Source organism: Nipponia nippon, unplaced genomic scaffold, assembly GCF_047370975.1.
Source record: "Nipponia nippon isolate SJK-2023a ecotype South Korea unplaced genomic scaffold, ASM4737097v1 scaffold_12, whole genome shotgun sequence".
NCBI lineage: Eukaryota > Metazoa > Chordata > Aves > Pelecaniformes > Threskiornithidae > Nipponia > Nipponia nippon.
Genome location: NW_028262313.1, coordinates 20748066 through 20760274, shown reverse-complemented (window position 1 = coordinate 20760274; position 12209 = coordinate 20748066). Strand labels below are relative to the sequence as shown.

The 12209-nt window shown below is 36.9% G+C and overlaps 2 protein-coding genes across 2 annotated transcripts in view; one reads left to right on the top strand and one right to left on the bottom strand.

Annotated features, from left to right (window-relative positions):
• Positions 1-12209, bottom strand: part of LOC148056741 (uncharacterized) — a 236146-nt gene that overhangs the window by 215872 nt on the left and 8065 nt on the right. The gene's annotated exons all lie outside the window — the stretch shown is intronic.
• The window catches only part of KLHL4 (kelch like family member 4), a 46619-nt gene continuing 44838 nt past the window's right edge, over positions 10429-12209 (top strand). The window contains exon 1 of the mRNA XM_009465268.2: positions 10429-11160. Within this exon, the coding sequence (XP_009463543.2) occupies positions 10739-11160 (422 nt within the window). The 5' untranslated portion in view covers positions 10429-10738. The remainder of the gene's footprint in view (positions 11161-12209) is intronic.

Below are 12209 nucleotides of genomic sequence, written 5' to 3'. Positions count from 1 at the left end.
ATTCTGTCAAGGCTCTGAGATGGCATATGATACAGACCTATACTGACAAGTGTCAAAGCTAAATACTAGGTTTTGTTGAGGGTATGCCAGATCCTTTCCATACTCTTTAATATCCAATGATAATAACTGGTGGATAAATAAGGGTTGTTATTACCAGTGAATAAGCAGAAAATTCAAGTATTTTCGACATGACCATAAGTATCATGATCCTTTTACAGTTATGGAGTATATGTCATCATATGCTAAGAATCAATGCTTGTTTTAATACAGCTGTGACATTTAATAAATGCAATTACAAGTTGCATCTACCATTCTGCTACTTACTAAGTACTCATTAGACCACATATGGAATACTGACAAATTTGCACCCCCCGCCCCGCCACCAGCACAAGAAAGATATTGATAAACTGAAGTGAGTTCAGCAGGGGGTCATCAAGATGGTTGGGGGCTGAAGCACTTGCCCAAAGAGTAAAGGCTGAGGGAATAGGGCTTGTTCAGCCTGGAGGAGACAGTTTCAGCAGCCTCCCAGTGCCTACAGAAAGGTCATCAAGAAGACTGAGCTAGGCTCTTCACAGAGCATGGTAGGAGGAGGAAAGACATCAGGCAGTGGGTGTAAATTAAAACAAGGGAGGTTCAGACCCATTATAAGAAAAACTTTTTCACTGTTAGGACAGTCAAGCATCAAAACAGGTTTCCCAGAAGTGTTCTGATGCCTCTGTCCTAGAGGTTTTCAAGACGAAAGTAGATAAAACCTTGAGTAACCTGCTCTGACCTCATACCTGGCCCTGTGCTGATCAGGAGGTTGGGACAGAGAGCTCCTGAGGTCCGTTTCAACCAGAATTATTCTATGACACTGTAGCAGAAAAAGGTAAGGATATGCTTTTCTGTGATACAGCCTAGTATAGATTTACATAAAAACTATAAATAGTGTTGCTTGGAATATCTCCATAGCTCTCAACACTACATTTTCACAGTCATGTTGTGTAGGCAATTGTTTTCCCTTTTGATTCAGATTATTAGTAAAAGAAAAAGTTCTATGCCAATTCACATAGGAAGCAGTGTAGAATTAAGTTGATGGCATCTCATAAAGAAACAATGCAGACATACTTGCATTTGCTTCAGTTTCTATTTGTAGTAACTGCTTTTGTAAATTGGAAACACTACTATCAAAAAGGAGAATGTCATCTCAGTAAAATGGAATTAAAACATACAACAGTTTGTATTTCACAGTATATAGCTCAATTTCCAATTGCTTGGTTAGTATACAGTTTTTTACATAAACAGTAATGAAGACGAACTATATTTAGATCATAGCTGCCTACCTAGTGTTCAATGTTATTGCAGTATGGGACTAACAAGTTCATTCATGCATGCATCTTGCCAATGACCTGTTCAGGTCTCTTTTCTTACAATAGAAAGGCTTACCTTACTTCAAACTCTATAGAAAGTACTCTTGCAGAAGATAACTAAGGGCCAGTGAGAGAAGAATGAACATAATTTGTTCTGGAGTACTTGAACTAGTAGAATACTTCAAGAATAAGCAAACAAACAAACCTCCAAATAATAATAAAAAAAAAAACAAACCAACCTGACAGATGCTTTCTGACTCAACAGTAGATACATTAGGATTCAACTTTGCACTTATTTCTAGGAGGTGTGACGTTTGTGTGCTACTTGGAGTTAGTAGGGGAAAAGCAATGTTTCCTGCATTTCGAAAACACAAGAGATTTTTCCAAGTACTTTGTGCAGTTTCCAGAAAACAACATATGAACTATTAAATCAGTTAGTACTGAAAACAAAAGCTTGCTGTCCCCTCACACTACAAAGACGTGGCATGTTATATGGAGAGTTTAGTGATGTCAACACACTTCTTTTACGGGTTCTTATTAACTACTAAGTAGCAGGGAGGGTAGTTTTTATTCGGTGTATTTTAGAGGTCAATGGAGGCAACAAGACATCTTATACAAACTACATTAAGCAGGTCAAACTTGTGGTAATGTTTGTAATAAGAAACAAGTTTAAGAAAGAAGAGTTGTAACTTAAAGAGATGAACTTTCAAGACACTGAGTTCTTACAGAAGGCAGCCTATTACTAGTAGACTAATGCTAGAAGTTATGCTGAAACAGGTAGTAACTAGTGAGAGATTCAAATGAATAAAGGTACTTGCTTGAAATCTTTTGGGACAAGGGATTCAGAATAATGGGTGTGATATATTTATTATCTTCTACACATATAAAATTGATTGTATTAGAATAATGTCTATTAATGTATAGACTATGTCACTGCATCACTCCTGAACTGAACTTGGATTACCGATGATGGCTTTTACTCCCTCCTCAGTTCCTTGAGAGATTACCGCTACATTAGTTGCAGTAGCTATATGGTTACCTCATAGCACATCACACAGTGACTTGTAACAGCTTTATGCTAATAATAAAAAAGTTTGATTGTCAAGATCCCATTATTTTTTTAATTTAGGAGCTTGCTTAGGATACAGTAACATTGTGAACATTAGTTGTAATCTATATAGTTTGTATTGACTGTCTATGAAGTGATAGATTGATTAGTATGTTGCTGATCTTAAAGCCATAAATGGTGCCGAGTTTCCCATTGATTAGTGACAGCACATATGTCGTAATGTCTTTTTATACTGTGTTCTCAGTTGGTAGGTGACCATATTTACTGGCAGTAGGAAACTGGTTGTAAAAAATATTTTCCCCTCATGTCTTCTCTTTCTGTTTTGAAATCCAGTTTAAGATTTTCTATTACAAATACAATTACTAGTTATGTGTTCAGTTGTTTTGATTTTGCATAGAAGATAATTTTTGTTTTGAATAGTTTTTCCAATTTTAGGTCATAGATAGCTCTAAGTCATGCTTCCCTTCAACAAAGATCAATAAAATAATATAATTTATTTAAATACCTGGCAGAACTTAAAAGCAAAGACCTAACCATCCAGACAAACAATATCCTTAAATAATTAAATTCAGGCTAACATCTCTGCAGACTACAAAGTTTTGCTCATACTTAATTAGTAAAAATTGAAAACAGAGCAATAGGAATTTTTATGAAGTCATATGGTACACCTGTTTCTGAGACATGCAGAACAAAACATTTCCTAGAAATGTAATTTTATACCACAAAAAAAAAATCAATATTAAGTTTGAAATTTCATCTTGGAGATTTCATAAGGATTTTTTCATCTTCAGTATGTTTAAAGTTACTTTAAGGCAAAAGTTGCTTGTTTAATCTCCTTGGAAAAATGTTTTCTTAGAAATGGGCTCTTAGAAAGTCAAAATGCACCTATTAGCTTTCTACTCTACATATAATAGTGTGCAAAGCACCATTTGTACATGCAAAACTACAGATTGCCTTTTTCTGGCTCTGCTAATCCTTCGTGATAGTTGGGAGTGTTACTTTTCATATGGGGCAAATTTTCTATAAGAGTAGTAGTTCTCTATAATTTCTCTTCTTAAAAGTTCCATGAGTGTATACATGTGCTATATCAAGAAAGTCTGCAGACTTGATAAGTAGCCAGGGAAGGAGCTGAGGAAAACCGCCCCCAGCATACCTCGTTCCAAACTCTCATCCCAGCTGGCAGAGATTTAGATCAGTCACTGCTTCAGCAAAAGGGAAGCGAGTTTGCAGAAGGGCTGTGGTGCAGCTGTACCGCATACCTGCAGACTGAAAAGATGGATGCTGCAAACCGGCAGCACGTTTACAGTACCATTTTCCTTGTTCGTGTTGGACAGGGTAAGGATCACAGAATCATAGCATGGTTAGAAGGGACCTCTGGAGGTCATCTCATCCATAGTAAAACTTCAGGGAAAAAACTTAGACAAGATTTTCTAAACTGAACAGTATATTTAACTGTTCAACAAAATACCACTTAAATAACTGTGCTTTGGAAAGTGCCATGTTTCTGTTTCTCAGATCTCTCAAATAAGGCATCCAGAATAAGTAATAATTTTGGAAAAACCTGGCCCTAAGCCTTTACCACCTTTCTTCATTATTCAAATCTGTTGGCAATTGTCTTTTCTCTCTCATCTGCCTCAGTCGCTGACAGCAAATAATAGGTATATTTTGGTTGAAAAGACTTGTTAGCTTGGGCAACTGACCTAATATTATTGTATACAGCAGAAGAACAAGCACGATAAAAGGCTTCCACAGTCTCAATAAATCCATAATTGTTATTAAGTTTTTCTACCTCTTCCACTTTACAATGTTGTGGTCCTTGATTTTACCAGTATGTAATGAAATAATTAACATAACAGTTGGCTTTTCTTGAGCACAACAGTTTGAAAAACCAAGAAAAATATCTCAAATTTTACAAAATATTATAAAAATCAGTATGAAATGTTTTTATACTTCTTTCCATGTATTCACATTTTTTCCATTCTTTTATGTCTTGTTCTTCACCTGTGACAGGAGTTTCTTTTCAAGTCATGTGTTTCAGCTTACTTTTGCTGCACTAGTGTCATCACTTGCAAGTCCTTGTTCATGGGAGACCCTTCCCAGTTGGCTGTAAAGTGTATATTTGCTATTTCTTATTTCACTATAATATTCTGGTTTCATTTTGAGGGTGACAATGTTCTTCCTGTTTAGCAGATCTTAATCAGGCTTATACCAGGCTTACTTCTCACATTCTTTTCCCTTGGATCTTGTAGAAATGCTGTGATTTTTTTCCAATTTTGACATACAGCTTTGTAGGTGGGCTGCAATCTGTAGTACAGTTTCCAGTTATTTGAGGAAGCAATTGCGTTTAAATGTGTCAACACTTTCCCTTAAGAGGATCATCTCTACTGCCTCCTTTAGTAGGAAGTATCTAAAGTAACTGATTGTCTTAAACTGATTTGCATTTGCTGGGATTCAAAGTTTTCATTTAAAAGAAAGTTGAACTTTCCTGCAGGTTTTAAATATAGCTATTTGTTTTTGTTTTTGTCATGTTCTTTTCCATTTAACTTTGACTTCTGTTAATGCTGGTGCTGTGCTATGCAGATGTTTCCTGGAATCTCTCTTTTACAAAGGATGGACTAATGGGAGTTCTCTTGAAGCACTGTTTTCAAAACAGCGTAATAAAAATATTCAACTTCTTGTTCTCTTTATCTGGCCTCATATGCAGTGTAAGTACACAGGCTGAGTACACAAACTGTGAAGACCCTGTAGAATACAGTGTTTGGGTAGAGGGTGTACAGCTTTTTTACAGAGGACTTTAGTTATCAACAATTTGTACCTATATAGATCTTATCATGATGTTTTCCTCAAATTCAAACACTGTAGAGTATACAGTATTGATATGATTTTGTAATTGACTTTCTAAAAAATATAATGTCAGAATAGACATCAAATATCTTGAAAAATATGAGAAAACATTCTAAACTTTCTGTGCTTAGCTTGCATTTTTGATTGTCTGATTCAGGATATATAGAATTTTCCTATTTGGGTCAGTGAGCTTGGCATTGAAGACCTCTGGTCCAAAGCTATCCTTGACTTTTATCTAATAAAAAAATCAATTTTTTCTGGTCTGCCTCACATCCAGCAAAGATCTACTTCATTAGGTCTCGCTAGTAACCTAGTCCCTGCAATACTCCTGGATTCAGAGACTACAAATGGTATCTCTCTTGAATTATTCTACAAGAAAGTTAGATGATTCCTTTTTATTATTCTTTGCTAGGCTTGTGGGAACAGAGAGATTTTTCTAATAGGCTTTTCACATGTGCACTGTACTACCAGCTCAGGGCAAGCAGAAAAAGAATAAGAAATCATTTGCTATGTCTCCTTTGAGAGGAGAATAAACATTACATAACTGCATAAATATATTCCACTTGCTTAAATTCTCTCTCAAAAAAAAAAAATTACTAGGTTATTAACTAGAAAATCCAGACATTTTGACATGCATTAGAAAACTCCTTTCTATAGGGTGTTTTGCTGGCAGATGAACATGGGAGGCAGCTGTAGCTAAAAGTCATTTTTGAAGCTTATTTAAAACATGGTTTGTGACAGAAAGAAAATTCTCTTTCTTCTTACAGGTAGTTTATGACAAAAGTAATTTTATAATTTGCTAATTCAAATGTCATATTAGGTATTTACACTTGTAATCCTAAAATTATTATAAACACCTATTCAGACTGTTACTATTAATACATACCTTTCAAATTATCTGGAAGTTCAACATGTGTAGACAAACCTTTTAAAACGATGCCCAGTTTCCTGCTAGATGCCAGTCTGCCATAATACTTAGTGTGATTTCCTAACCTGATCAAAGATCTTCCTCAGAACTCGTACCCATTGAATCAAATGGAAGTTTTTCAGAGAATAGAGACTTATTTTTCCTCAAATTACTAGCAAGCTTCCTATGGGATGAACAATTAGAAATCCTCCATATCTGCAGGCAGTGATACTTAGCTGTTTTGCCACCAAACTGGAGTTGAGATTTCTAGAAATGTCTCTCTCTCATAACTGACAACTGCATTAGTTTTATTTGGCTCTACTGTAGCCATTGGATAAACATCTCAAACACTCCCTGTCATGTCACACAGTCACAGAACAACAGGTTGGAAGGGACCTCTGGAGTGCATCTAGTCTGACCACCTGCTCAAAGCAAGTCCAGTTAGAGCAGTTACACAGGTCCAAATCCATTTGGGATCTCACTTTCTCTGAGGAAGGAGATGCCACAGCCTCTCTTGGCAACCTCTGCCCACCTGCTTGATCACTCTCATGGGCAGAAAGTTTTTCTTATCTCTAATCTGATTTTCCCATGTACCAACATGCGCCTGTTGCCTGTAGTCCTATCACTGGGCACCTCTAAAATAGCCTGGCTCTGTCTTCTTTGTACTCTCCCATTAGGTACCTGAAGGCAGCAATAAGATGCCCCGAGCCTTTCCTTCGTAAGGTTGAGCAAATCATATTCTAGCAGTCTCCCCTCATCCATCATATGCTCCAGTTGCCTGACCCTCTTGGTGGCCCTGGCTGGACTTGCTGTAGACTTGCCCTAGAAAATCCTGTTCTTTGGAGATTTCCAACCGTGAGGGGAAAAATAATGTTGTTATGGTGGATATTTATCTAAATGAGACCAAACATATTAAATTAGAAATAGTAATAACAGAAAAATCTTATATCTTTTCACATTTAGAAGTTTGAACCCAGTCAGAGATACACCTGAAAATACGTTAAAGATTTATAAAGAAATCATCAAGAAGTAAACACTCACATTGTATTCGGTTTCAAGGGAACTTAGTTTTCTCACCAGAAGATAGATCTAAAGGATTAAAAGCAGGTATGTGGCATGTATATGTATAAACATGGTGCAGCTTTATGCCACATACCTGCTTCTAACATTTCAGGCCTGAAGTTTTGGATTATCAAATCACTTATACTGTCCTAGTACAGCACATTGAAATTTTAGCCAGAACGGTAACAAGCTGTGTGAAAAATAATCTATTTATGCCCTACCTGAAACATATTCCGTGCTGACTCAAGCTGCCTTTTTGAGCAAGACAGTCTCTTCAGCAAATGTCCAGTTTTACTATTTTAATTTTAGCTAGGTACACTTTACATCTGCCAAAACATGTACTGACTTAGTAGGAAATGGAGTAATTCACAAACAGAAGTAGCGTTTGTACATTCTCAAGTAAAATTCAAGGAATATGCTCTTGATGATGTCTTGGAGTAAAGGATGACTTCCGCAAAAAGGATTTAAGGAAAGGAACCCAACAGAAGCTTTGTGACACGGTGAAAAATACAGATTAAACCTATCAGAGCTGTTGCTAAGAGGAACTGGCAGAGCTGCTGAGATAGCTCAATGACCTGATTAAGACAGTAAGTTAAGACATGTTCCCTGTCCACCTCTACAAGATTTTATCATAAAGTATTTTATTAACTTGGTATATAGAGACTCCCTCCTTAAAACAGATCTCAGATTGCCATGTAGGCAGTCCTGAGGAATATACATAGATACCACTAAGTCTCATTACTTTTATGAAATTGAAAAGAATAACATCCATAGGTGTGTAGACTGAAATCGAAAAGTTAAGAAACATTAAATTAAATATTATATAGTTGTAATACAAAAAAAACCACCTGAAACATATTTGTTTCCAGAAAATTTCAGATTGTTACAAAAGGTCATCATTAAAGTGTGAACATCTTACACTGACTTTTGGACATATAATAATCTCTCTTACTCAATGGCCAGCATTTTCATTTACCCATTCACTCCCTATAAATTCTTCAAAATCCCTGAAGTTTGGGAGCAGCTTCCTTATTAGCTTATATTCTCAACAAGCTTAAATTGAAACGCCCTATTAAACTCACAAACAGGCCTTTATATAACTTCTTCTTATTACAACTTCTTAGAAGTTGAACGAGTTTTCTAGCTTCTATCCATTCCTATAACACATAAAATGAAGTCTTTTAAAAATACGTTCCTTTAAGAACACTTACAGCCTGATATTCTAACACAGAAATCCTTCTTTCATTTCATTCTCAAGTAAATATTACAGAACAGAGTTTGTCTTAGTGAAGTGTTGTTAAACAGAGTATTACTTTTAGAGGGGAGCAGCGCTGGTTTGGGATGTCTGTATGTGACAACGTGGCGGTCTTTGCTGCTGTGTCAATCACAGCGCTGGGAAGAACAGCGGCGGAGCAGAATGGTTCTTGCCTCAGAGCTGCTGGTGTCTGAGCGTAACCAGCCTTTGCTGGAGGTTCAGTCGTGGCTTTTAAATGAAGCAGCCAAGGCACATGCGAGTCCTGACAACTGCTGCGAGAACAGTAACCCGTAGCAGAGGACTGGGGTCAGCGACGGGAGCAGTTATGCCAAAGCACTGCAGTAAGGCTTGCCGGGGCTTGCATTGTAGCTCCACAAATAGTTTATTTTTTCATATAAGAAAGGATTCTTATCTGCAACCAAATTTTTCTTGTTCTGTCTGTCATGGACACTTACCCTACTATCAAAATCACACGTTAATGTACACTTAATTGCGACAGCTCAGCCTCAATATTCTGTGTAGCAACAAAGATGCATTGGCTAGGTCTGCCAAATATCCTCTTTCCTCAGCTTCTTCCTTTCTGCCTTTTATGGCCAACTCTTTCTCATGGGTTTTCTTTTGTACAAAGTCTGTTCTTTCCCTCTATGCATCTAAATAGTATAATGTCTTTCAAGTATTTTACTGCTCTTCACTTGTCCTGTAATTTATCTCACATGCATCCAGTTGATGATACTGCATATCATTTGCTTGAATACCATGAATAGGATAGGAGCCTGACAGCCCAGCATAAAGGCTGATGATTCCTTAGTCCTATCCTCTCATTTTGCTTTTTCTTTTCAAAACTCTACTTCACCTTTCTCTGTTTGCATTATATGCAGCCAAAAAAGAAAAGAAAGCAGATTTTAGTGTTTGAGGGTTCAACATCCCGTCAGTAGAGTTGAGAAAAAAAAAGAAGAAAAAATCACAACACAGACAGAGAAAAAGGAAGTTAACATGGGAAGGTCGGAAGAGGAGATGCAAGAAGATGTCTTGGAGAGGGGTACCCTCCTTTAGTTTTGAATCCTGTTTTACTGACTCTGGGTTACAGCTTTTTTTGTTTCTGCACACTGTTTACAGTTATATAGATCATCATCAGCAAACTGCAGAGAATATAACATGAGAAAAAAATCCAGTCCATTTAATTATTTTCAATTTGCATGTGAAAACATTCTGTGTACATTATTTCAAAACACACAGGGAACAGTTCTCATATCCCTGCCTATTAACGAATGGATGGGAATGAATATATATCATCTATTAAATTTGCTGAAAACATGTTACAGTGTACACTATCAAAAGAAAGGTGTTTTCTAAAACAAATCACACTCGTTTCACTGTCCGTGAGAAATTAAGAGCAGGATGGCAAAGGGTGTTTACACAGGCACTTAGCCAGGAAACAGTGTGTTTTCCACAGATAGTCATTCAGGGAGCACATCTCTGATTTTCATGAGCTCCCTCCCTCTATTCTCATACCCCTGCAATTATATCGAGAAATCTATCGGTAGGTAGGAAAATACATACAGTTCTGCACAATGTATTCAAACGATGCCTCTTTCTTTTAGGTAAGTGCTACCACACTGAGGCCATTTGTAGGAATTTTACACAGCAAGATAAACAAATGCAAACCCCTTAAGGAACCACACGAACTGCAGGATAGTTTCACAGTGAAATGTTACTAAAAATCTGCGTAAGAAGACTATAAAAGAATTCTCTGTAAATCTTCTGTGAAATGCAGCATTGCTTATTAGCAGGCTTGATGGAAAACCTCGTGAGATAGAAAGTCTTGTCACTTTATTTGTATGTGCTTTTCTGCATCTTAAGTTGCAGCTTAGGATCCCTTAGGATCATGTGAGGCTAGGTTATATATTAGGGAGCTGTGCTATAGTGCTGTGGGTGTGTAAGCCCAGCAGCTGGGTAGTGTTACGGTTGCTGCTTTCCTGTGCTAAGCTGATTTACTTGTTTAAGGTCTGACCTCATCATCCTGTCAGTATGGATTCCCACCTATACACTTAGCAGCAGCTTAGCATCGGCGTGAAGAGCTTGCAGTATATTAATCAGAAGAGAGAGGGAGAGAGCTACCGGTATTTGTTCTTTTGTTTTTTTTTTCTTAAGAAGAGGAGTTGAAACACAAGAGATAACAAAGAATCCATTTCCTTTCTAAAAGAATAGGCTTTTGTCTTTTTTTTTTTTTTTTTTTTTTTCCCCTGCAAAAAATGTCAGTATCTGGAAAGAAAGAGTTTGATGTGAAGCAGATCCTGAGGCTCCGCTGGAGGTGGTTCAGTCACCCCTCGCAAGGCTCCACAGGCACGGGGGGCTGCCATCAGCAGGAAGGATATGAGCACAGAGGGACACCGGTTCAGAACAGGTTGAAGAACCACTCTCGGGACAGAAATGGGCTGAAGAAAAACAGCAGTCCTGTCCACCACAATATACTGGCACCCGTGCCAGGTCCAACCCCAGTGCACCACCGATCTATTCAAACCTGGCATCAACAAAATCTCATAGAACAGCTTCGATCAAATGAGGATATTGCCAAAACAAGCACAGAGGAAAACTCTGTCAAAGAAGATTCAAGTAAAACCACACAGGACTTGCAGATGATCACAGAAGAAAATTCAGATGAATCTGCAGAGAGGTAGGAGTTTTAAAGTCTGCACTTAGAAAGCCATACTTCTATCCAAGTTATTCCCTAAAACTGTCTTTGTTTTTAACCAGAGTTCCTCATTGCATTAGTCTCACTTTATATATGTGCACACCCACACTCAAATGAATGGGAACGCATTCACATTAAAAAAAAGAACAGGAACTTTGTCATGAAATTTTGATCTTTGCTTAAGACACAGCATTTCATAACTACTCCATAAAAATAAAATCTGCCAGTTTGTCAAATTTTCTCTATTGCAGTTTACAGCATATTCAATTTTTTGTCTTGATTTATTAAGTGCAATGAAAAAATGAGCCTTCTGAAATATTGTCCTCATTCTGACTTTATCAATGGGTGCAACTCTGACAAATGGGAGCTGCTGGAGGTGCACAGTCTGCGTGGTTGCCATCGGTCTGTCAAATTTCTCACTCCCTTTTTTTTCCTGCCTTCTTGACAAGTATAATTAACCTTGAACTAAGTGGAAAGGAAGGATCATTACTTGCTTTTTTTAAAGGTTTATATGAAATCATATTACTTTCACGGCTTGTTTAGTATACTAAGAGACAAATACTTTCTACAAGGTCAGGTGAAAAAACACTACAGCTATGAGACCTTAAAGGTGTAAGCACAAAGGAAGAGCTATTTTTAAGATGTTAATACAGAAAAGAAAATATTAATACCAGTTATTTGATTAAGCATGCCTTTTAATTTTTTTTTTTTTCCCAAATTGATGTCAGCATTATTAGCTTATACAGCAACAACTTTACCCCACCTTTACCCTACCTTGGACTCAAATTATTCATTTATAATATGATTATTTGCACCACTTGATGAGACTGCCATCAGTCTTTGGGAATAATTTAGGTTTTTTACATTGTATTTAAATACAAATCTATCTTATTTGAAGTTATAGTTTCTCTCAGTAAAAACAAAGCTGACAGTTTGTGTATTTTTAGCAGTTATTATTTTTCAAGTTGTACATCTGGTGTAGGGAACATCTGCAGACTGAACAGAAAAAAAATGCATTCCAAAATGTCATT